General features: G+C 41.2%; 1 protein-coding gene, 1 long non-coding RNA gene and 2 pseudogenes across 3 annotated transcripts in view; all 4 read right to left on the reverse strand.

Moving 5' to 3' along the window:
- Positions 1 to 901: 901 nt before the first annotated feature.
- On the reverse strand, positions 902 to 3,505 carry LOC114267891 (uncharacterized). Of its 2 annotated transcripts, none has more exons than XR_014333261.1 (3): positions 2,319 to 2,425; positions 1,957 to 2,052; positions 902 to 1,864 (listed from the first exon to the last, which is right to left on the reverse strand). It is a non-coding gene; the product is annotated as an uncharacterized LOC114267891 (long non-coding RNA). The 2 variants fall into 2 exon arrangements; XR_014333260.1 differs by lacking the exon at positions 902 to 1,864 and adding an exon at positions 2,501 to 3,505 and having other exon boundaries at positions 1,958 to 2,052; positions 2,319 to 2,417.
- Positions 3,506 to 4,160: 655 nt separating this feature from the next.
- Positions 4,161 to 27,404, reverse strand: part of LOC114266400 (uncharacterized) — a 31,782-nt gene continuing 8,538 nt past the window's right edge. The window contains exons 3-5 of the mRNA XM_082875016.1: positions 4,778 to 5,078; positions 4,490 to 4,699; positions 4,161 to 4,403 (exon numbers count right to left, since the gene is read on the reverse strand). Coding sequence (XP_082731142.1) covers positions 4,266 to 4,403; positions 4,490 to 4,699; positions 4,778 to 5,077 — 648 coding nt within the window. The 5' untranslated portion in view covers position 5,078 and the 3' untranslated portion in view covers positions 4,161 to 4,265. The remainder of the gene's footprint in view (positions 4,404 to 4,489; positions 4,700 to 4,777; positions 5,079 to 27,404) is intronic.
- On the reverse strand, positions 5,228 to 8,637 carry LOC145793669 (uncharacterized; annotated as a pseudogene).
- On the reverse strand, positions 9,302 to 19,855 carry LOC114267902 (uncharacterized; annotated as a pseudogene).

Below are 27,404 nucleotides of genomic sequence, written 5' to 3' on the forward strand. Positions count from 1 at the left end.
CAGACGGCGCCAATTGTGGAGAAGTGGTTTGGAAATACTCTTCTGATCCTGGGGGATGCTAATGATCCTATGTTAGTCACCTGAAAAGGAACAAACACTTCGGTCGGGGGTGCCGGAATTAGCACTCCGACGGGCAAGTCAGTCTCTATACTCAAGATTACTTGTATTCTAAGTTAAGCATAATAGTTCTCGCATGCCTCTTTCTGGCTGATGTTCTTCTATTTATATATTTTGTTTCTTGGGCCTAGGGGCTGGGCCTACCTTTAGTTCGCCAATCGGCTTCTTTTAAAGCAAACTGCTTTTCACTCGGCCCCTTACCCAACCGGCCTTTTGACCGAATAGGGTATGATTTGAAATTGCGGGACGAAGCCGAATACTATATTTATATTCCAACTCTCCAAGTTCAGCCATTCGGCCTCTTTACGATCCCCATTATTCAGCCCCCACAGAGACAAAGTAAGCTCCACAGATAATACAAGTTGCAAAGAGTAATACTACACACATACCATCTTTTCTTATCTAAACTGTTTTAAGACAAGGAGAGCATTTATTTTCTGAGTGATAAGCAAAGTAAAAGACATTGCAACAATTCTACCTAGTTATTAGCTTCAACAAGACCTAAGATTTTGGGTTACCATAAACATGGCATTTCAAAGTTCAAATTGTCAACACTCTGTAATACAAGCAGAAGAGGGACTGAAAAACTCCATCCAGCACAACAGGCTCCATTGCAAACTCATGTTGAAATTGTCTTAGATATTAAGGATTTCTAAATATGGTTTCTTCATAAAACAATGACACAAAACAAATTCAGTCATAAATATTGTATTCAATAAAGTACAAAGTGTACTAAAAACTATACAGTCATCCAGAATTTTTGTGTCCAACCAATACAAATATCTTTTTTTTTTTTTGAATGTTAAGGTCTAATATAGACATTTGGTTCAATAACACTCTTTAAAACATCTACAATGTTAGGCACTTCATTGGCCTCGTTGACCTTACTTAATAATGTGAACAAGGAGCACAACCATGTTGCTGACTATATCCCTAACAAAAACAAGAATCCTCTATGTAAATTTGCAAGGTAAGTAAGCTCAAAATACTAGAACTACAATTCAATCTGCTCTAGCTTCTATGTTCTGCAAGCTAAGAAAGCAATAGATAGCCTTTGCACCAATCCAGAAGAATGGTTTTTTAATATGCTTTGTCCTCTAGGTTTTGGTAGACTCTACTCTTTCACAATAAAGAAAAAGGCAACTTGATCGAAACGAATAATTTTACTGTTACTGAGTTGAGTTTCTATAAATAATGATGTGTGTGACAGCATATCCATCATGAATTCTGTAGATGGAGGTTGAAATGGAAGATGTTGATGACGATGATGACCCTGTTCTAGATATCGACAACAGTGATATCAAAAATCCTCTTGCAGTTATTGAGCACGTTGAAGACATATATTTCAAATTGGGTTCATTCTTATATTCATTATATTGGGTATCATGCAATACAAGAGTGATATACAAGACTAATCTAGTGTGAAACAATCTCAAACTCTTGAGTGTAAGAGTGATATTTTGTGAAGGTTGTGAGTTTTCCTAGGATGTACCTGAGTTTACTATCTTCCATTGTACAAATGCTTTTGTATGTAGTAAAATTTACACATTTTATGAAATTTGTTATGTTCTTGAAGTGATTATATATTCCTTACCAACTAAAAAAATTGTTTATTAGCAATTTAAGGAACGGAAGTTATATCATACTTACATGTTGGATTTCAACTCATATTCTTTAGTATGAAATTAATCCATTCTACTCGGACTTCATCAAGTTCGGTTTCCGTGTAAGTCTTTTTTCCATTGAACTGCAAGAGGTTATTTAGAAACAATTAGATAATGAAGAAGATGTACAAGTATCATGAATATAATAGTAATAAAAGTTTAAAATTTATCTCACATTTTATTTTCTTAGGATGCTTTGATATCTAATGAGGTCTTTCATATACCTCATTACATGAAACCCACATTCCACGTTTGTAGGTTGTTGTGGGGACTACATGAAAACATTTTCATTATTATTAGAAACTACATATAAAGTGTTATGATCAAGCTGAACAACCATTAGCATAAATATAAGTATGATAAAATTAGAGAAAATAATACTAATTACTTGAACTACTTTCCAAACTGGATTTGTCCTCCTTTTCCTTTGGATAGTTTTATAAATTTTCAAAGCATTTTACAAAAGAAATTTCAGAAGTTAAAATATTTTTAGAGTAACTCAAATTGCTTAAAAATGTACAAACCAGCCAAACTTACGTGTTTATTACAATTTCAAGGGTTGTGTTTATTTTAGAATGAATTGGATCAAGCAAGTACATCAATGTTAGATCAATGACTAACAATATCCAGTGGTACCTACAATTGAACAAGTCACAAATATAAGCTTACTAAGTTTAATATCCTTTGAATACATGAAATAAATAGTTTTAGATAATTACCCATTATTATAAGGAATGAAAATCAATTGTTCTAGCATAGCCTTCTCTAATCTTCTTGCAAGCAACACTGATTTTGATTTCTCCCTAGCCATAGTTTTTCCACTAACAACACAAGGGTTAACAAATACAAATTGTTTCTTCCAATTGGAAGCCTTCAACACTTGATGGAGATGACTAATAAAACAAACAAATGTTAATTAAATTCGTAATTCATAAAATCTATAGAAATAACTATTGATGTAGCAAATTCTCCTTACCTTATGTACAACATGATACATGTAACAAATAATTCTTTTACATGACATATATACTCCATGTCTACTCTTTGAAGTTGGGTATTGATCTCCTCCCCAAATATGTCTTTCTCTGGTGGAATGTCTATGGCTTTATCATACTTGATATGCTCAACTAATGCAACAAAAGATTGAATGGACTCTTGATATTTTCCACATTCAACATTAATTGAAGCGCCCTAAGTTAAAAATTTTCAAAATCAACAAATATAAGTCAACTTTAATTTTAAGCAAGTGTAATAAAGTTTCTAAGTTTAAATATTTTACCTCATCACTGACCAATACAAGATTTTTGGGCCAAGCAACAAAAAATCCCACTGCTTCTCCAACAATAAACATCTCATCTGGGATAGGTATAGGAAGATGGGCATCGTTTTGAATAACAACTTGAATAGATACATGTAAATTGGCTTCTCCTAGTGGCACCATATGAATGGCTTCATTAGGTTCAATTCTCTCATACACCGTACCATGAGCAACAATATTTTCAATAGAACCTACTGCAAGTTTACACAGTTTGCCTTATAACACACAAAGTTAACAATGGAACTTCTAAGAATATCACTAACGATATTAGAAATTATAACAACATCAATATATAAAAACTACACACCTTTCTCTTATTTTGTTTAGGATCTTGAGGTGAAATGTCGTCCTTAGTTCTCACCCTATTTTCTGCTAAGATAGAATCATGCAGAAAATTCCCTCTACCACCACTTTTCAACGTGTTTGAACATTTGCTCTATAACAAACACATAGATAACAACAAAAGCACTAATTTAATCACTAACAGTATTAGAAAATATAACAACTTTAGGTGTTCTAAATGGGTCACACCTTTATAATCTTTTGGGTAGGAGCTTGGGGTGGAATGGCATCCTTAGTTCTCACTCCGTTTTCTATTGAGAGAAAATCAGGCTAAAAATTTCCTTCATAACCACTTCTGAAGGTGTTTGAACTAACATGTTCAAATTGTGGTATATGTGGTGTTTGTTGTTCCACTGCATGAAGCCTAGCTTGTAATTGTACCACCACTACCTCAAGATCATTATATTTCTTCTCCCAATGTGACTGATTCCCATGTCTAGGCAAGTGAAAGTAGGTGCTAGGTGTGAAAGAATTTCCTACACCCCTTACTCGACCAGAAGTTTTAAGAGTGCCCAATACCATAGTAAGAATGTCATTGCATCCTTCAATCGTTAAACTCCCATCACTTTTTTGTTTGGTCAACTCATCCTACAATATTACATTACTATATAAGAAAGATGAACAGTTTAGGTAATATAAAATAAATGCAATGAGTACACACAAATATCTTACAATTCTCGCAGCTTGTTCCCTAATTGTCTTGTCATCATATTCTCCATTTTTATTTTGACGAGCCTTTTACCATAGAACACTTCTATCCAAATCTTCAGTAGATCTGGTCATATGTTTCTATCAATCAAACATTCATTAATTTTTAAAAATAATCATATCAAAATTGTTATTAAATTATAAAATTTAAAACCACTGACATAGTCTTCTTGAAAGCGAGCATAGCCCTTTTGACTGATTCTATGGTTATACTTATTTTGACTTCGTCTCCATTTCTGAACCTGACTTAAAATCTTTAAAAATGCAACACACAATGTTAATCCAAATGTATAGCATTTAATATTGACATTTTAAATAACTAAATTTTGATTATTTTTACCTCAAACTCTTCTGATAGTCGTCTTCCAAGAAATGAGTCCCAATGTCTTTGTTCAACAAATCCATAAATTGCTGGTGGTTTTGATATGATCTCAAGATTTGACTTGTTTTCACATATGTACTTGCTAAGTTCTTTCTTGAATGTCCTCCATTTTGAACAAATTGAAGATAACACTTTTTTCTTACTTCTTTCATCCACTTTGTATGTTAACTGAGTAATAAAAAAATATAATATTATAAAATTCAAATTTTGAGTGCACTTAAATACATGTTTTTTAGTCTTACTTACCTCCACACAACTCCATAATTTTTCTTTCAATTCAGCTGGCACCTCAAACCAGTCTTTATAGCATATCGGAACCACTGTGCGAGCCAACACCCCATGATAGCTTGAACATTTGATTGAATTGTTTCCAATTGGTTGACCATTCTCATTATATTCAGTGGCTTTTCGTACAGTAGAACTCCTATCCTTTATTACATCTAGTAATGTTGTCAAATCTCTGCCTTTTCTTTTATTAGATTTTGGTTCTGTTGCAGGTAACCATGCATCCTCTCCATCAGTAGGCAACACATGAGAAGTATCCATCCTGTGAATAAATTAAAATTTTAAAACAAAAAGGTGAAATAGTTAGACAATTAAATATAAAGACATGAAGAAAATGAAACATAAGTCAAACATTTTAACATAAAAATACAACATTTAGACATAAATTCTTACAAAGACATTTTTTTTTCATCATGGATTATCGAGCCAAGTTCCCTCACAATCTCCTCACATGCAAGATGACAGAGAATCATCAACCACATCTAATGATTCAATTTCTGGCAAAACTTTTGTAAAGCCATGATGCTCTATACAAAAATCATTGAACTCATCATCCTTTTCACAAGAATATTGTTTTTGAGGAGGTTCTAGCACAACTGATCATCTCGGATCAAGTTGATCTTGTATATAAAAAACTTGCTTAGCTTGGGAAGTCACAATGAAGGAATCGTCTTTATGGCCTATCCTCCCTAGCTCAACTAATGTGAAACCCAACTCATCCACTCTAATTCCCTTTGTGCTGTCAACCCAATCACACTTAAATATCGGATTCTTGAGCATATTGTAGTCAAGTTGCCATATCTCAGTAATAACTCCATAGTAACTCATATCCGTAAACACTGGGTTCTTATCCTTGTAACCTGTCACTTGCATTGTTGATGCCACTAAACTAACTCCATTATTTGGCTAACTCGTGAGTTATCCCGATCTTTTGTGTGATAATGACAACCATTGATGATATAGCAAGGAAATTTTATAGCATCAAATCGAGGTCCTTGTGCTATCCACTTCAGGTTATTTGAGATATTATTTTGGCCACTTAACTCCTTTGAGACCTGTATATGGTTGAATAGTTAGCTAATTTTTTCTTAACAATATTTGTTATTAGAAAAAGATAAATGTTGAATTACCCCAATACCTTTTCACGAAGCCAATACATAAATGTTTTGTTATGCTTGATTTGTAGCCATTTTTTACTTTGTGATTGGCGATTATATTTTAGCTTCAACCAAGCCATATGCTCCTTATCAAGTCATGAATAAAGCAATATATTATGAGATAAATCTCTAACTTATGAGAATACAATTGTAAAAAATATACATGAAATATTCTTACTCAATGTATGGTTGAATGTCGCTTGTATTTTCTAAGACATAATGATGTGCTTGCTCACATTCATTACGATGAACAGTAACAACAGAACAACTTGATAAAGGCCTTCCAATTTCTATATCATCATCAACTGTTATGTTCCTACTAAAAGGAATCCCGATTGTATCTACTCCAGATAAGTACTCTGCGCAGAACTCAACAGCTTCTTCTACAATATAACTTTCAGCAATGCAACCTTCAGGACAATTACGATTACAAACATAACCCTTTAAGATCTTCATGAACCTCTCAAATTGGTACATCCATCTAAAGTGAACTGGTCCACAAAGTCAAACTTCTCTAACAAGATGCACTATCAAATGCACCATGATATCAAAGAATGAAGGTGGAAAGTACTTTTCAAGCAAACATAATGTGACCACAAGATCTTTTTGAATCTCATCTAATTTTTCCACATCCATCACTTTGTTACAAATAGCATTGAAAAAGAAACATAACCTAATAATGGCATGTCTCACATGCTTAGGTAACACAAATCGTATTGCCACGGGTAGTAACTGTTGCATCAATAAATGACAATCATGTGATTTTAGACCATAAAGTTTCAAATCTTGCATTGATACACGACTTCTCAAATTTAAAGAGTATCCTTCTGGAACCTTCAGTTCCAATAATGTTGTACATACTGTTCTTTTCTCCTCCTTAGACAATGTGTAACATGCTGGAGACAAGTATGTTCGCTTCTTCCCAATTTATGGTGCCAATTCTTCACGCAAACCCATTTCTACAAGATCAAGGCGAGAATTAATGCCATCCTTTGTTTTTCCTGGAATATTAAGTAACGTACTAATGAGGCTCTCACACACATTCTTCTCAATATGCATAACATCCAAATTATGTTGAACATATAAGTACTTCCAATATTCAAGATTAAAGAATAATGATTTCTTCTTCCAACATTTTGTACCACCATCTAATGTTTTTTTATTTCTCTTTCCCCATATGGTTACAAGCCCTTCAACCTTATTTAATATCTCCTCCCCACGTAATGGTATTGGAGCTAATCCAAACTCTTGCTCACCACTAAAAGCCTTTTTTTGCCTCCGATATGGATGGTACCGCGGAAGAAATTTTATGTGGCCAGCATATGTGTTCTTCTTACCATATTTTAATCTGTGAGAACATGTTCCTTCACTACAAATTGGACATGCATAATATCCCTTTACAGTACAATCGCTCAAATTGCCTAATGCTGGAAAGTCGTTAATTGTCCACAACAATATAGCCTTCAACCTGAAGTGTTCTTCTTTATAAGCATCATAAGCTTCAACACCTATCTCCCACAACATCTTTAAATCATCAATTAGTGGTGCCAAGTAAACATCAATGTCATTACCAGGTTGTTGTGGACCTGATATTAACAATGACAACATCATAAATTTCCTCTTCATACATAACCACAGTGGAAGATTATAGGTAATCATCATAACTGGCCAACAACTATACTTACTACTAAGGGAACTGTGTGGATTTATTCCATCTACAGAAATAGCTAATCGAAGGTTTCTTGGCTCTGCAACAAAATCTGGCCACTTGTGGTCTACTAACTTCCATGATGGAGAATCCGCAGGGTGACACATTGTTGTATCAGAATCTCTTTCGTGAGCATGCCATGTCAAATCCTTCGCTATTTTTGCTGATTGGAACATCCTTTGAAACCTTGGGATAGGTGGAAAAAACCATAAAACTTTTGCAGGCACATCTTTTCTTATTTCAATGGAATTCTTCTTTAACTTCCATCTCGATGTACCACATGTAGGACATGAAGTTGCATCTTTGTACTCATTTCTATAAAGTATGCAATCAAATGAACATGCATGTATTTTCTTATATCCCATTCCCAATGCAGCAAACGTCTTCCCAGCCTCATACATGGATGATGGTATTTCATTGTTCATTGGCAGCATATCACCCAACAACGTCAGTAAATCTGAAAACCCAGTGTGAGATAGGCCATTCGTAATCTTGAAGTTATACAGTTTAACCAATGCAGATAACTTGGTAAACTTTGTGCAACCCGGATATAATGTTTTTTCCGCATCTTCAAGTAATTTCTTAAACACTTCAGAATCAGTCGTGCAACGATCGTATGCATCTTGAACCATTTCTATTATTTCAGCTACATTGTTTATAGGAGACGTGTCAAATTGTTGTTGGGAAATATCTTGTTCATTTAAACATGGTGATGCCCGATCAGTGACTGTTTCTCCATGCCATATTCGTGTGGTATAACTTTGGTCAATACCATTGAAAAATAAATGATTTCTAATCACTCGAATAGGTTGGCTTCTCAAGTTTCCACAGACTCTACAAGGACAACGTATGGATTGAAGATCAATTGCATGGGTCATAGCAAAATTAAGAAATTGTTCAACTCCATTCTTATAGTCTTTTGATCTTCTATCCTTGAACATCCAAGACTTGTCCATTTTAAATGTATTTTTGAATACCTATATCAATAAAGAAATTATAATATAAAACAATAAACTAGAGGCTACACAGTTGATAACCTCAAAGGAATGTCATTGAGAAGGCACAACTAAGAGGAGCAACAACTAAGTGCAGGAACAATAGCAATTAAGTGCAACAGCAGCAGCAAAAGCGTTAACAAACCGAAACAAGTCCTTATTTGAAGTGCACTACTATCCATTTATGTTTGAATTTAATAAAATTTATCCTAATCTAAAATTGAAATGTATTAGCAAATGGGAACATCTACATGGTATTTGGACTATTTGTTGAATGTTGGACTATTATAAAATTGTTGTATTTTGGGCTATTTACTTAATTAGGTGTGTTAAGTTGATGCAGTTTTTGGGTTACATCATGATGTCTTAGGTCTATTGGCAGGTTGTGTCCCCCCTATTCACCCCTATTGTCACTTCTAAGAATTTCAAGATTAGTAGAAAATTGGTTCTCAACAAATACTTTGAATTCAAGAAATTTAGGAAAAACACAACTTTGCAACAGCAGCAGCAGCAAAACAACTCTGCACCATGCTTGCTGCTGCATACTATTTGTAAGATGCTTGAAGGTTGGCAGGTTCCTTATCTGTGAGTGTAATTTAGATGTTATTTAAATTGGCCAAGTCACTTAGTCAGAAAATGACTGTGAGTACATGCATAGATGCACTAGTTTTTTTTGGTACTGCCCGAAATATTCACCAACAGCAATAACATCTTCGTTTTGGGGGTTTAACTTGGGCAATAGTAATCGTTTATCCTTGATTGATTCTTCATCCAAACCTAACCTGGAGATTATATCAGCAAGGATTTCACGACAAGCGAGTATGAACATGGCAGCCATGTTTGGTTACTGTGCCTCACGATGTGCAACCAGTGACTCTTGCAATGCACCAGCTGCAACATACAAAATGAGAGCCCTCCAGATATTATTTTTCGTGTGAAGAACATGATCACCCCACCTCTACAACACTCAGATCCCTTCAAATGTATTGCAGCTAATGTTGCAGTATCTGTCCAGTATCCAGCATCTTGCAGCTAAGAACAAGCTTCTTGATACCTTCCAATGGCACAGAGAAGATGTGTGCCTGACAATAACCTGTCTATCCTAACCATATTGGCTGCAACAACCTTAACTGCTAGTTCAAGCAGAGACCATGACACAGCAGATGAAAGAGTCACCGCACGCAGAGCATTTGTATAGAAGTAAGTGCTCTTTGGATGTGTGAAAAGCAGTAAACTAACAGCAACTTCTAGGTTCTCAACTGACACAAGCTCATGTACACGATTCTGAATAGCTTCTTCATTGTCCAACTTCTCATGCCAAGTAATACACTCATTTGCACTTCCCCACAACTCTCATTGCTCAAAAGCCATCAACTTAAGTAGACCATTACTCAATATATCTGTTTTCCCTGTTTCGGATGTTTGTTTACCCTTCGATGTTATCCTACTCAGCATGACTGTGTCATCGAGCTTGGGAATTGATTCTGGAACTGGGGCTATTTGTGGAGACTTTTTAACCAACTTATTCATCAAATGGTCAAGGGCATAAGGTATCTGTAACCAGAATAGTGCTTCTATGAATTCACCAAAGGTTGCAGCTACGCAAAAGCAAACCTTGTAACACAACCTTTATTTACTATAAAAGCATATAATCTTGCCCTCTCGTCATCAAGTATGCATCCTTCTTTTCTGTAAGGTTCCAATACCTTAAGAAGCAACTCTGGCACTACAGAGTCACCTACAGTGAATCGATCATATAACTACGAAGATCTCCTGTTGATGATGCAGTTCTGGGCGTCATATCTATGATGGTACTGCATGCGTTGAACCATGCTGGCTTCACACCCAGTTGCAAGATCATGTGCAAAGCCAAAGCATGTGATGTAAGAAGTAATATAGGAGAACACAAAGGCATTGGTCGGAATCTCTCTTTCATGGATCTAGGCCGGGGTTCATACCCAACCCTTTTGTCATTTACATTAATCTCAACAAGGCGAAAGCTACTGTCAGCTCCAGCAATGCATAATACCAGTGGATCATTCTTATCAGTACGCAAAGGCAACCAATCAAGTTCCAATACAAGGGTTCCCAGAAATTGAGGTTGTAAAAGAGTGTGAATCAAGATCAAATACAGAAAATGTATTGTCATAAAACAGTACAGCAATACGCCTACGGCTACGATCTCCAGGAACTTCAGGTGAAAACTTGATTCTCCGGATTCCTTTTTTGTGAGTATTAAATGATGAAGATTGCTCAGTTGCCACATCCCTCCACGTATGTTTCCTGACCTGTCCCTCATCTGTGCTGCCAACAACATGCAGCCAGCAGTATGCATCGGCAAGTATGTGTAGACGTCCCCGAACGCCCCGGGAGGATGAGTCCCGTTCTGTTCATATTAGGCTTACTACAGTTCAGACTCTCGAATTGTCACAGTTCTTAATCTGAACCACAGAGTCCAAATCTGGCAAATCGTTTTGGAAAACAGATTTTTAGAAAAGAAGTGCCAAACATGGACTGCTTTGCCAGATACAGAGTCGCCACCTAAATATTTTATTTTGGGGGAATTTAGGAAACCCTGACTCGGTGCCAAAGGCCACGTGTCCGTCATCACCAAAGTTGCCTCGGCTCGGGAACTTGGGTACGATTGGGGAAGGTCAGCTATGAGCACCCCCTCTCGCCTGATCAAAGATCAGCCTCTACTAACTGTGATATCTAGTTTTGAAAACATTATGCGTTCTTATTCTGGTTATTAGCCTAGATTTACTATGTTATGCGCACAACAAACAAGTATAGACCGGGTCGCCTGAATTGGAACAAAACATTTCATGTTTGTTTGTTTGAAAATGGTTTGATGATGCTACCCGCAAGTAGGCTAAGACATGAATTTTGCCACCCTCAAATGGGCTTAGAAAATATGGTTTTGCCACTTCCAAGTGGGCTTAAAACTCGCATTCAATGCATTGTTCCAATTCAAATAACCCAATCTTCACCCACAGACATTTAGGCAGTTATATCACATAAGCAGCTAGCCTCATGGTAATTATGCTGTCATGGCAAACACTCACACTCATGCAAGATGCTAAAATATAAAAGCTTACCTAGTACTCTGAGCCAGAACAAAAGCTAGTTAGTAATCAATGCATGATCCTAGCTCATGTTAAGATGGCTAATGCAACACGTACAAGATGCAACTACAATAGGCTCGGCTATTCTAAGATGGCATGTGACAATGCTACAATTAACATGTATTCAACTTTAGAATTGAAATACAATGCAGTTAGTATGATGCGCCGAGCCCGGTGCATGCAAGACAAATGTATGGATGCACGCATACATAGCATAAGGTATGCTAAATTTAAATATGACCTAATACTAACCATCAAAAGCAGGTAAGTAAAAAGGAGAAAGAAGTGGGGGTTGGAAGACATACACACACGTACCCACACTTATTACAAATACGCCCTCACTCGGAGGGACCGAAAGAATAATACAATTAATTAACTTACAAGCAAATTAAAATGTTACAGACCAATTAAACTAATTAAACTAGTTAAGCGAATTAACTAATCTAATAAAACAGTAAACAGCCTCGGCAAGAGGGCCCAATGCAATGCGTGTTCGGCTTCGCTCGGAAAGCCACTGCCATGCATAAGTTGCCTCTGCTTTGACTGTTATCCTCATCTGAAAACTGTACAAGTCCCAGGGTTGCTTCTCTGAGTGCTGTGGAACACCACCGGCTAATGGAATTGGTCACCGGCCAAAGGGAATGATCACCGGCCACTTGTTCAAGCTATCGGCCATTTATGGATGGTCGGTCGGCACTAGAGATAGCCGGCCGACCAAAGCTTCCTGCAAAATTTGTTTTTGACAGCAGCAGAGGGCAAAACATAGCATGGCAATGCATTTCAAGCAATGTATGCACCAACCATACTCTTTATCATATTCATGACTCAAAGAAGGATGGGTCTCGATTCTCGGACCACCAATCGCGCATTTCAATGCGTGCTGGCCCAAGAAACTAAGTATGCATTTTGATATAGAATGCAATGCACATAATCAAACAAAGGGGCTCGACCTCTATCATACTCAACTCAAGAGGTGATGCATGCATGCAAATGGAATGCAACCTAGACATAGAGGCTAAGTATGCAAAATGAGCATGCAAGTCATGTGACAACTATGCTAGTGGCAAACATGTAACAACATGTATAGATGACTAAGCATAGGAACAATGCAAAGCAACTTGACCAATGAAATACATGCCAAATGCACCATGATTTCAAGCAAGCAATAACATGTAATAGACCAAGTATGCAACAATGCACCAGGCAAACATGCTATAACACATGAAGGATAGACTTAAACTAATTTAGGTAGCCCTCAAACAAGCCTAAAACAGTGGCCATCATGCTCAAGAATGGAAGCCAAAACACATACAAATAGGCATGCATGCAAGGTCCAACACTTAGGCACATAGAGACAACTTTTAAGCACACTTAAAAGAGGAACAACATGGGATATGGCATGCAATGCAAGCTCTGAATATCATGTTAATGATGGTGCCAAAACAAGCAAACAAGACAAGCATAGCATACAACAAATGGTCTAAAGCCTAAGGCTCACCAAAGAAGCATTGAACTACACTTAGTGCAACCACACATGGCATGAATTAAGTGACTGAAAACAGAGATGTGACATGCTAAAATGAGCCTCAAAACCCACCTAAATGGCATCTAAATGGCTTAAGTATGGAAGCATGCACAAGGGCCCAAACAAGGAGCATAAGATGACAACTTTTTAACACATTAAAGGGATATCAAATGCAAGCATATAGGCATGCCACAAGGACTGAAATAACATGGCAAGTGGTTCCAAACCACTGAAATAATGCAAGTAATGCATGCTCATGGTTCATGCACTTAAGGCTCACAAGCTAAGAATGCAAAGAGGCTATGCAATGCATGTCATGGTCGACCAAAACAACCAAAAACAAAACTTTAGCATGCTGAAACAAGCACAAAAACTTCACAAAGCTTGGCCAAAAACATGCTAAAACAAGGGTCAAAAACCTAAAGCATATTAAGGCTAAAACATGGCATTACAAGGCATGTATTCTAAACAAGCATGGCGTACCTAAACCAATTAAAAACGGAGCTGTATTATGACATAATAAGCACAAAAATCAGTTAAGGTACGATCAACATGGACCTAAACTAGATGCTCACACAAGAGGCTAAAATGGCCCTTTTCAAGGACAACAAGGAGAGGGGGTGGCCCTCTCCTTCTTAGGACCTCAAGGCACCATCCTTACCACTGAAATCCCTCAAGATTTCAGTGGTGAAGAGGCCTAAACACAATGGTCCCGGAGCTCACCAAAATGGCACAAAAAAAGGGTCAAATAAGCCCTAAGAGGGGTCAAACAACCTCAAGGCTCAAAACACCCTTAACCAACTATTTAGAGTAGGCAAAAACAAAAATTTTATATGTTATACACCAAGTCTAAAAATAGTTGCAAGCCAGACTAAAGAGCTATGTAAAAATGGGGAATAAAAGGGATAAGTTCTTACCCTTGTTGAACCTCTTCAAGAATGATGGACCAGCAACTTCTTTGGCTCAAACCAGCTCCAAAACTTCAAGAACAGCCTCTTAGTACCTCAGTAGCTAAAGGAAGGTGTAATGGTGGGTGTTTGTGCACAAAAGTAAGACAAAACACACACAAAACACAAGAGAGAGGGAGATATAGGTATAGGATAGATACACAACTCAAACCCTAAAACTAGAGCCCTCTGAAAAATGTTGTCTAACCTAAAAGAGGGAGAAGAGGCCTCCTCTTATAGAAGATTCAACCTTGTAAAGCTTCCAAGGCAAGCTAACAAGGTTGAAATGCCTCCATACACGTGTTTGGAGGGGAGCAAAGGTGGGTGTCAGCTATCACAGCTGGCACAAAAATATGTGCAAAAGCAGGTGAACAGTGGTCGGCCAGCCAAAAATGCAATTTGGCCAAAATAGATGGCCAGTCGACCATCTATAGTGCCGGCCGGCCAAATATTTGGCCAGTGGAAACAAAACACAGCCGGTGGCCTTAAGCCACGGCCGGTGGAGTGTGGGGATGGCCAATAAGCCATTCCCTGTCCTCCAAAGCAAAAACACAAGTGTTTGGTGCAAAACCAAACACAAAACAGTCGAGTCGAGAGGTCTTGAGGCAAGGCGCGTAGCCGAGACCTCCGTGAACTCAAGATGAACACAAACAAGGATGATCACCGAGTGTTCAAACGGTGACACTCAAGTCTTGAGGACGGTCAAAAATGGGGTGTCTACAGTTGCCCCTCTTTGACAGAACTCGAAAGTCATAAGAATGACGGGAGTGAGTGTCAAAGCCCAGAGACGACCCATTTTTGACAAGGCCGAAGATTTAGACAAAGCATGCAAGATAATAAAGATATGCGCCCGAGGGCAGGGGCAAAATGCAACTGATAATGCAAGAAGCCGAACATAACTTATGATCATGCAAAGAAAGCTGTAACGAAGCATAACATGCAACAGTTTTAAGCTAGCATTCAACAATCCAACTACACTACAATGCAGAAAGGATGTAAGAGAATTATGCAATTCTCGATATGTCTCACTCGGAGAATACAATACCTGCGCGCTTCATCTGGTTGCACCAGCTTCAAATGAACCGTACATACAATATCGTGCCTGAAAGAGAAAGAAAACTCAATAGGTACAATATCGTTAGCAACATGCATAATATGCAAAATGAATGCTGCGCGATAACGCGAATGTAGGATTTAAAGTCTCCTTAGACCAAGGGGTGCACAAACAGTGCGATGATATGCAATTGAGTCTAATGTAACGCAAATGATATGTAAAATTAGAAAACAATGCCAATAATATGCAAAGCATACAAAACTATATATAAACAATGCAAACGATATGCAATGCAATTGAATCATGATCCAATCATGAGCTGTTCAAAACCACACAAATGTCAAAAAGATGGATGGCGATGCAAAGTCCGTCTACCATAGAAAAGGTGCTGCAACCCTCAAACCACAATACCAGCAGTAGAATAGGCGCGTACACATGCAGAACTATGAGTAATGTAGACGGACACAAGAACAAGTAATTGGGTGGAATGACATAAGTGGGGAAATGACCCGCTGAAGAAAGACCAATGATCCTAATGCTGGATGCAAAAATTACACTACAATGTAATATGTACAATGGATATGGCATGCAGCCAAACCAAATCTTGCCTAGGAAAGGTATGGACACATACAAATCACGTCTAACATAGAATAGTCATACAGAACTATGAGTGTATAGATGTGAAAAGTATGGGCACATACCAGGCCAAGCTCAACAAGGAAAGGCGCAAACCCTAGATGGAAGTGATACAGTGAATGCATGCAAGCTACAATGCAATATCTACAATATGCAATGGAATGGACACAGTGGATTAAGGCCTACGACAAACCATATCTTGCCTAGGAAAGGCATGGACACAAACAAACCACGTCTAACATAGAACGGTCATACAGAACTATGAGTGTATAGACGTGAAAAGTATGGGCACATACCAAACCAAACTCAACAAGGAAAGGCGCAAACCCTAGATGGAAGTGATGCAGTGAATGCATGCAAGCTACAATGCAACATCTACAATATGCAGTGGAATGGATATATTCACAGTGAAATGCATGACATATGCAATATATTACAATGAAATGCATGACATATGCAAATACTTAAAATGATGTATGACATATGCATGTTTGTTTTTTTTTTGTTTTTTGAAATACAAATGATGCGTGTTGTTGTTTTTGTTTTTGTTTTTGTTTTTGTTTGTTGTTTTTGTTTGAAATGCATGTTGCATGGAATGTGCGACAACGTAAGTCGCTTGAAATGCACGACAATGCAACCGAGCGGATTTAAGGTCTCACCAGACCAAGCGGGTTTAAGGTCTCGCCAGACCATTCGCTGGGGAAATGCCTAACAATGCAAGTGAACTAATGCAAATGAAAGATGCATATCAATGTGAATGAAAGTACGTACAACCAACGCATGTTCACGACGAAGCATTGCGAAGCAACGCATGCGGGGTAACTTTTGAGTCTTGAAAGTGACAAAAGGATACAAGAAGGATACACCTTGCACATATTCGAGTGCTGCACACAGAAGACACGGTCCGAGGTCAAAACAGGGGCCGGTTGAGCTTCGAAAATGCACTGTTCTTGCACTGTCTTGAGCAATGAAGGTCCCAAACCACATATCTGACCCAAAAAAAGGTGTAGGAGGCTCACCAGCCATCAGGAGATGTCACCGGCCATCCGCCGGCCATAGAAACATTACACCAGCCAAATATTTAGTCGACCGACCAAAAGTTTAGCCGACCGGCCAAATCTTGCTGAGTCAGGACAGTTTGGTCATTTCGACATGGGCTTTATAAAATAGGGCTTCTAGCCCTATTCTTTTCACTTTCTCTTGGCCGAAATTCCTTCCCCCCTCTCTCTAGAGTATTTTCCTCTCTCCCATTCGCCGTTTTCCTCGGTTTTAGGGCCCATTTCGTTGTTTGATTCGCGAAGTTCTTCGCGTTTCGAACATTTTTATCCGAACGAAACTTCGTTTCGGTGTTTCCTTTTCGATTTTCACCACTCAGGACTTGTTTCCCTCACGTTTTTCTTGATTTCTGTGCCTTTTCCACACTTCGGCTTTTCTGGCCATTTTCCGCCCTCTCGGGGTTGACCTTCCGTTGACCCTTCGCATTCTAGCCCGATTTTCTCTCTTCCGGCCATCTTCACACCACTTTTGACATGGCGGATGATATTCCACCGGGCGGGACTCCCCCGGATCATGAGGTGGACCCAAAGGCCGAGCTCCTCCCCTTGAGCGTCTGCCCGTTAGACCCGGCGACCTACAGGCCGGCGGTTCACATGGTTCCTCCCGACGAACTTCGCCAGTTCTGGAGTTTTGCGAGAGGTGTGCCACCAGAGCTTCTCCTGCGCGAGCCAGAGTTACACCTATCATACGGCGCTTCCGAGGTATATTCTTCCCCGTTTCATTTTTCGCAATGTAGAACACTTAACTGCCGTAGTTGATTTTGTTCTTTAACTGCTTAACCCGGATACACCGATACACTGTATGTTGTAGTTGACTGTGAACACACTTGCACTTGATGTCTGTTTGAATTTGAACACGTGCACACACGTTGCATTGTCACTGAACCACCCAAACACACTGGCACATCGCATGTTGTAGTTTACTGTAAGCACACCGGTACCCGATGTTGGTTTGAACTTGAAAACGTGTACTCACGCTGTATCTGTACTGAACCACTTGGAAACACTTACACGTCATATGCCGTAATTCACATCGAGTACATCGGCACCCGATATCTGTTTGAATCTGAAAACGTGCACACACGCTGTATTGTCACCAATCCTGAATGTTCTTCAAAACTGTACATTGAATATTGCTTCGCAACTGTTGTTTTTGAATACAGGGAGATTCCCATACCTACCAGGGGTATGAGAATGTCGCCGCTCGAGACTGGTACCTGGAGCTGCCGGATGCTGTCCGTCACATTATCGATCAGGCCAGCTTCGCTGCCTTCTGTAGAGGACTTCCCCGACTCACTGCGAGCAGGCCTCTTCTCGTCGCTCTGGTGGAGAGGTGGTGGGACACCACCGACTCATTCCATTTCTCTGCCACGGGAGACATGACGATGACTCCCTATGATTTCTCGATGCTTATCGGTATCAGGGTAGGGGGTGATCCGATCCCCTTCGACACCGACATGGACGAGTGGGAGGTCGCTCAGATTTACCTGCTCGGCGAGGTGCCGCCTCTCGCACGTCCCGGCTTCGTCAGATATTCGTGGTTCGAGGTCCAATTTAGGGTTCATCCATCCTTGACCGAGGAGGCTCCGATGACTCAGGAGGGGGTGGAGCGGTACGCGCGCGGCTTCCTCATGTTTCTACTAGGGACTACTATCTTCGCCGACCGGGTGAACACCGTGCCTCTCTGTTTGTTGAGCGCACTAGTGGACGTCACACGGATTCTGCGCTTCGACTGGGGTGGCGCTGCTCTAGCCACTCTATATGGATACATGAGCTCAGCCTCCCGTTGCAGGGGGCAGTTACTCGGGGGTTACTGCCGAGCTTGGGAGGTACACCTCTTCTTCTGTTCTTCGTTTCTGCTCTATATTTTCTGTACTCTGTACACTGCACACACTGAGGTCTGTTTCACGTTTGACTGTATACTGCACACACGGCACACACATACTCTGTTTTACACTGACTGTACACTGCACACACTGTACACTCTGCACAATACACTGCAAAATACACAGTTCTGTAATTTCTACTTTATTCTGTATTCTGCTTTATCTGATAATCCTGCTGGTATTTGCTCTGCAGTTGTGGGTCTATGCCTACTTTCTGAGACTCGCCCCAGTGCCAGACGTGGAGACCCCTCTCGTTGTTCCGTTCTCGCGCCGTTTTGACGTGAGGTGCATGCGGAGGCCCCGGGAGACGTTCATCTTTTTCCGCCGCTACTTTGACACCATCACCCCCGCAGAGGTATGTTCAACTTTTAGAGTTTTATTTGGCTTGGCTTTATACTGTATTTTCAATATCAGTAGATAACAAACTGCATGTCATTTACAAATCACTTGGCAGACTTGGGCTCCATTGCCTGCGATGATTCGAGATTGATTTGCTGGTGTAGAGGAGACTGCACGTTTCAAGATTTTACTGGAGGGCCCGGTCTGTCGGACTTGGTACTTGGGTGAGTGTTTCCTATGCCAGACCCTGGGTTTGCCAGAGCTGATAGTTCCGGGTCCGCCTCCTACCCACATGAGGGACACCGAGAGGTGCACTACCGAGGAGATGGCCGATTACACGATCGGCTGGGACGCGAAGGGCTTTAGGGGCGAGGGCGACTACTCAGAGTACGTTCGGACATACATTATGCGGCCTCTGAGCGGTGGCCGTCGAGCTGAGAGGGGGGGACCTGCGGTGCCGGTAGTTAGAACGGGAGCAGTGGCAGGGACGTCGAGGACAGCTCGAGTCCGTGGCAAGAGCGAAGCTCGGAGGGGTCGGGGGGTTAGTTGGCCAGCACTACGCATGATGATGACATGCAGAGGACGGGGCGGGGCGACTTACCAGATTCCCATTGCTCCCCCTCCGGCTTATCATGAGTTAGTCGGGTTCTACGGCTTACCTTCGGTATGTACTACTACGTTTTGCATTATGCACAGTTAGTTCATTTCAATTCGTTTGATATTTCGCAGAATACTGATGCTTCTACCGCTTTTGCAGGCCTCTTCCGAGTATACTCACCAGTCCCTAGAGCTGACTGCCTCCGTGATGGGGATGCTCCAGTAGAGCCTCGACCTTCTGGCAATTTACAGTATTCCGGTATGTTTCTCTGACCGCGGTCTCAAACCATACATAAACTGTTTCACATATCTGATACACAACACAACACTTGATACACTGCCCTCACGGCATCTGACATACTGTAGCCCACAGACTGTTCACAGCACTACTCGCGGTATTCACACATTGTACTCATACACTGCATTCTGCATTGATACACTGCTCACGGTATTCACACACTGTATTCATACACTGCATTCTACACTGATACACTGCTCACAGTATTCACACACTGTATTCGGACACTAAATTTTGCACTGATACACTGCTCACAGTATTCACACTATATTCAGACACCGCATTCTGTAGCATACTGATGCGTTTGCCGTTTGTGTTTTTCAGCCTCCCTTCCAGATCCCTACCGTGGGAGGTGCTCCAGCTGGACCTTCTGTTCCTACCAGAGGAGATGGCAGAGTATACCCCCGCACCAAGGTGGGGCGCACCCATGTTGGGAGTAGCTCACGGGCACCCGTTCCTGATGATGATGATGAGTCCGAGGCTGAGGTAGAGGCGGAGGCAGAGTCGTCTGAGGAGGAGACCGGAGACGGCTCGGGCTCAGACTCAGATGACAATGACGATGCTCCTGGACCTCCATCCAGGAAGAGGACGAGGACGGACCCCTAGACCCGCGGCCTTTTGACATTGATCCAGACTTTTGCTGTTTTTCTTTTTCTTTTTCTTTTGTACCTTTTGCTGGTAGCTAGAGTACCTTGTACTGCCGCAGGCAAATTTTTGTTTCCAAAACTATGTACTTGAAAAAGATGATGAAATGAAACAAACTTTTTATCTGAAAAAGTGTTGCATTTGTACATTTCATATATTGCATCGCATTGCATCATGTTGCACCTCAATGTAAATGAAATTCATCTGTTGTCTGAAAATTGTACACTTGCATTGTAATAATTAGATAATGAACCAGCCAACAGCAAAACAACCCATACAAACCACTGCTCATTCTGAACACTCGGCTCATACTCTACTGGGGATTAATCTGCATACAGCCCATAACACAGTGCTTGGTTCATTTTGCACACAGCGGATCCTGAACAAACAGCCCAAATTTGACAAGACGGACCATGAAGGTTGAATCTACTGAAGTTGAAGCACACTCAGATGCGATTTGAAACCCAGAAGCTTCAAAGAGGCCCAGGTTTTCCTGTTCACATTTATCGGGGGTGGACCCTGCAGTTGTATGAAAGAACCAAATCATGTTTTTGCACAAATGTGGAGAATGGCACAGCATTCTGAGCACAAAACGATTAATTTTTGAAATTAAAGAAGGGTTTTTTTTTTTTAAACCGGGGTAGTAAGCCTACAACTGATCATAGCGAGAATGACTCAACAGCGGAGACAAAAAAGGTAAACAACCTAAACACAACGAGACACACTCGGAAAAGACTCAAAACAAAGGTTGAAGTAAACAAGACAAAAGACACGACATACAGACGCGTTAACGGAGACGGGGGACCTCAGATCATGAGGAGCCAGTTTCTTTGGGTATTGTTTCCTACCCTTTCTTATTTGTGGTTCCCACATCATTCGGCCCTCAGGCTCAATTTTTCTCTCAAGACCCTTTGGCTCGCTTTTTCTCTCAACTTACACCTCTCTATTCTTTATTCTCTCTTTTTTATCCCTTCCCGGGGTGTTTAATGGATGAATAGGAAGTTATGGGTTCACGCTCGACATGGTTAGCTCACGGTTGTTTCTTCTGGTGGCGCTTGGTCGATGCCCCAGGTAAGGGAACGGAGTACCTTGATCCCTTCAAATTCGTGCTTCGCACTTGGTTCGATATCTCATTGCTCGGAGGTTGAGAGAGCTTTCAGCCCTTTAATGACAGCTTGAGTTGTGCCCTTCTTGGCAAGTATGTTGGCGATGGGGGAAAGACAGGAAGCCTGACTCAACCGTGCCCCTAGTTCATCATTTTGACCATTTTTTTGTTTTTGGTTTTCTACTAAAACAGTCTTGACCAAGATGAGAGTTAGATCAACATACTTGTTCGATTTCTGATTTGAAAATTATGCAAGTCAGGCCATGAGCACTGAAAATTTTCCTTTTTTGGGTCCAAAATGGTCTAAGTTTTGGAGAAATGAAATAGTTTTCGAGAAAATAGTCAACCTCAGTAAAAATTTTCAAAAACTATTTTCGCAAACGGCCGCTGCTCAACGAGCGCGGAGCTTACTTTCGAGATGCGCAACCTCGGATCGAAGGCAATGGAAAATTGCCCCTTGTTTGAAGGACACTGCACGGCAACGGAAAGTTGCCCCTGGTTTGAACGGCGACTCATGACCACGGAAAGTTGCCCCTTGTCTGGATAATGCCGCAGCATTTTGTAGTCAGTCCTCATTAGTGATGATCACGACCAAACTCTCGGACGCGGAGAAGACGAAGATGGTCAAAACCAATATATGGACACAGTCACTTTGAAAGTGCGTGGGGCTGGACTTCAGGATGAAGTTGCCTACATATTCCAAACCTGGGAACCAAGGATGATTAAAAACCATTGCATGGACCTAGTCGCTATGAAAGCGTTAGGGGCTGGACTTCAGGATGAAGTTGCCTACGTATCCCAAACATGGGAATCAAGCCTTACGTAGTTCCGGTTAAGGTACACTCGGGTATTAACCTTCACTTTTTAGGCTCTAGTTTTTGCCAAGGCGCCCGTTGCGGGTTTTCGACCTTGCGAGCTTTATTTTTCTTCTTTGCTTTTCAATTCTTTTTTTGTATCTTTTCATTCCTTTTCTTTTCTTTTGCATTTTTTGCCTTTTTTTTTTTTGTATTTTTCTCTTTTTTCTCTCTTTTTTTTCTCTTTTTGTATTTTTCTCTTGCTCTAACTTTTACCTGGGTCGCCCTTCCGGGTTTTTGGCCCAGCGAGCCTCTCAAAGGGTAAAAGTGTAACAAGTCCATGCCAAACGGTTTTAGGGTTTTGAAGTCATCTGTATCCAGGAGAGTGGCTGTTGTATTGATTTGCAGGAGGACCCATCTTTGACTCTTCGAGTACATCAGACATTTTTGCCCCTAGTTCGAGGGGCGCTTCTAATTCGGCTCCGCGAGCTTCTTCTGATGAGGTCTGATATTCTTGATCTGACTTTGGGGCCACTTGTTCAAGGACTGTTTCAAATCTGGCCACACGGGCCTTACATCGCGGTTGATCGTTGAACAGTCTGAACCCAAGGTCTAAGGTTTGAAAGCAAGGGCTTAAGTCTCGAGGTTAAGAGCGATCCTGAGCTGCACAATCTCAAGAGCGATTCCACACAGGTCTTCGCAGGACTGCGCAAAATATTTTGTTTTTGAAAGTTTTTAAGAAAGTGACAAATCACTCGCACTGAAGATAGTGTGGAACCAGTCTGGATCAAGCCTGGGTCCTTCTCAGTATTCACGCTGACAAGCATGATTTCAATCATTAAGGGCTTAGCATGCCTCTCCTTCTCTTGATTTGATCAAAGTTTTGCAAATCCCGAGGAATTCATTCCTCTTTGTTTTCACCGCAGTGTTCAAAAAGATTTTGAAAAACTTAGGTCAATGCAATGATTTTCAGGGCACAAGAGAGCCGGTGGAATGTACTGTTGTTCCATTCAAATCCTTTGGCACAACTAGCTCAAAATAGCAATAAGCACGGAAACATGATAGCCGCAGCTATTTCATTCAGATTCCCTGGTTGCAACTGGCTCCACAGCAGAGACAGACTCAAAAGAAAACAAAAGGGTAATTACAAAACAAAACGGTGTTCAAGGCAACAACCCTGAAATCACCCGACATTCTATACAACGGGACTGACTCGACGCGACAAGACAGACCCTTAAGCAAAAAGACTGACTCAAAACAAAGAGACAGACTCAAAACAAGACCATCGAACTGACTCCACACCTAAGTCAGAAACCACAAAAATTGACATTCGTAGATGCTCAAAAGTGCGTGCCAGTCGCCACATCCAAAATGCACCGAGCGCCGCCCGCAGGTGGTCCAAATCCTGATCACATACTTGCAGTATCTTCAAAGTCCAATGGCTTAGTGGTAATAGACTTTGCTAAGGTAGGTGGGAGGATGACCTCATTGTCGATCAAATCTTGCACTTCATGACGAAGGCGAAAACAACCATCGGTACTGTGACCGGACTGTTGGTGGTATGCGCAGTACAAGGTAGCATCATGCGAGAGAGGGAGATTCTTCGAGGGGGGTCGAGGCTCGAGGGGTTGAAGATGCCCCTTTTTAGCCAATATTTGAAATGCCCTAGACAAAGGCATGTAGAGGGCATGAAAGACTCTACGCCCTCAAGGCAGGTACTTTGAAGTCTGAGGGTTCTTGCTAGACGCACTAGCGAAAGGGTCAGTAGGCACTGCCTTAGCTTTCTGATCTTTCCCTGGTACAGGGTTAGGAATGACAGGAACTGTCTTGGCATGACGGGGCCCATCCCGATTTTTCGCCCGGCTTGAACTGCCTTTGGTTGGAGTGGGGAAAGTATCATCCACAGCTTTAGTCATGACTGCGAATACTTGTTGCTTATTCATCCCCCCGGCTTTCAAAGCCTCGGCTGCCCACAACAGTTGTTCGACAGGATCAGTATCTGTTCCCACTTTGTTTTCACCTCTAGCCTCAACCTGATCGGGGGTTTGGGTTACTACATCAGAGCGATGTCCGGTTGTTGCTGACACGTCATTGCTGTAGCTGGAGGCAACCTCTGGTTGGCTGAGCTCGATCACAATCCGCCCCAGTAGCAGGGGCTCCTGTGGTATGAAATTCCCTGCATACGGTGCAGCTGGTGGCGAAGCCGACATTCCATAGGCCAGATCGGCCACGGATCTCTGGAGATCGCTGATCATTTCCATTAACTCAAATGTGGTAGGTTCACGAGCCTGATACAACTGGGGAGTCCAGATCGGGTGTGCAGCAGGCGACCTGGGCGGATGTGGTACATCAACATTGGTCTCATCCTGCAAGATGATCCCTTGGTCTAACGCGGTTGCCATAACCACAATTTCCTCTGAGCTTTGGGCCGTCATAAGTCCGCTAATCTTGAACGGTGACTAACAGATCAGATATTTGCCTTGCCCCAGCGAGGGAGAACACTGGCTATTCTGTACTCGAATCTCTGAGCCCCCCCTAAAGAGAAAACATGCAGCATTTCAGCCCGAACGGAACAAACACAGGCGTAGCTGAACAGCTATACTCTAATACTGATCACTGTTCCCCAAAATCACTGCCCCAAAACACTGAATCGGATACCCACAGATATAACTGTTTCTTAAAAACACTGGTACTGATGCCCTCAGGCCTGGTGCCCAAACTTGCAAACTGGTATGTACGTTCCTGTAGAGATACACTCTAAAAACGCATAGCAAGTAAATGAGAGCCAAAACAACCCTATGTTGGGGTAGGGTTTCCCTGTCCTATTTGTCAGGAGCTAGGGTTTCACTACGCACGCAGCGGTTTCAAACAACCTAACATCGGGTAAGCAACCTGTCCTAGTTTGGAATGGTCACTATGGATTCCGAATATGCACTAGGTTGAATGGTCAAAAAGGGTGCCCCGGTAAAACCGGGGTTTGTGTTCCCATACTGGCAGAGCCCGTAACTGGTCAGCCTTATGGCATGCTTCTCAAAGCAAGCCTCCGACAAACAGTTCAGGAATAGTAGACGGCAAACACGGTGTCCTAGACGCACCGATGCACATGCAATGCAAAGAAATACATAAGTGTAGTCAAAATAGGATATCACGAGTTCGAGTCAAGCTCTCTAAATCCCCAGCAGAGTCGCCAAAAACTGTAGACATCCCCGAACGCCCCGGGAGGATGAGTCCCGTTCTGTTCATATTGGGCTTACTGCAGTTCGGACTCTCGAATTGTCACGGTTCTTAATCTAAACTAAAGAGTCCAAATCCGGCAAATCGTTTTGGAAAACAGATTTTTAGAAAAGAAGTGCCAAATATGGACTGCTTTGCCAGATATGGAGTCACCACCTAAATATTTTATTTTGGGAGAATTTAGGAAACCCTGACTCGGTGCCAAAGGCCACGTGTCCGTCATCACCAAAGTTGCCTCGGCTCGGGAACTTGGGTACGATTGGGGAAGGTCAGCTATGAGCACCCCCTCTCGCCCGATCAAAGATCGGCCTCTACTAACCGTGATAGCTAGTTTTGAAAACATTATACATTCTTATTCCGATTATTAGCCTAGATTTACTATGTTATGCGCACAGCAAACAAGTATAGACCGGGTCGCCTGAATTGGAACAAAACATTTCATGTTTGTTTGTTTGAAAATGGTTTGATGATGCTACCCGCAAGTAGGCTAAGACATGAATTTTGCCACCCTCAAATGGGCTTAGAAAATATGGTTTTGCCACTTCCAAGTGGGCTTAAAACTCGCATTCAATGCATTGTTCCAATTCAAATAACCCAATCTTCACCCACAGGAATTCAGGCAGTTATATCACATAAGCAGCTAACCTCATGGTAATTATGCTGTCATGGCAAACACTCACACTCATGCAAGATGCTAAAGCATAAAAGCTTACCTAGTACTCCGAGCTAGAACAAAAGCTAGTTAGTAATCAATGCATGATCCTAGCTCATGTTAAGATGGCTAATGCAACACGTACAAGATGCAACTACAATAGGCTCGGCTATTCTAAGATGGCATGTGACGATGCTACAATTAACATGTACTCAACTTTGGAATTGAAATACAATGCAGTTAGTATGATGCGCCGAGCCCGGTGCATGCAAGACAAATGTATGGATGCACGCATGCATAGCATAAGGTATGCTAAATTTAAATATGACCTAATACTAACCATCAAAAGCAGGTAAGTAAAAAGGAGAAAGAAGTGGGGGTTGGAAGACATACACACACGCACCCACACTTATTACAAATACGCCATCACTCGAAGGGACCGAAAGAATAATACAATTAATTAACCTATAAGCTAATTAAAATGTTACAGACTAATTAAACTAATTAAACTAGTTAAGCGAATTAACTAATCTAATAAAACAGTAAACAACCTCGGCAAGAGGGCCCAATGCAATGCGTGTTCTACCCTACTCGGAAAGCCACTGCCATGCACAAGTTGCCTCTGCTTTGACTGTTATCCTCATCTGAAAACTGCACAAGTCCTAGGGTTGCTTCTCTGAGTTCTGTGGAACACCACCGGCTAATGGAATTGGTCATCGGCCAAAGGGAATGATCACCGGCCACTTGTTCAAGCTATCGGCCATTTATGGATGGCCGGTCGGCACTGGAGATGGCCGGCCGGCCAAAGCTTCCTGCAGAATCTGTTTTTGATAGCA

Source organism: Camellia sinensis, chromosome 6, assembly GCF_055761805.1.
Source record: "Camellia sinensis isolate YWXY chromosome 6, ASM5576180v1, whole genome shotgun sequence".
Lineage (NCBI taxonomy): Eukaryota > Viridiplantae > Streptophyta > Magnoliopsida > Ericales > Theaceae > Camellia > Camellia sinensis.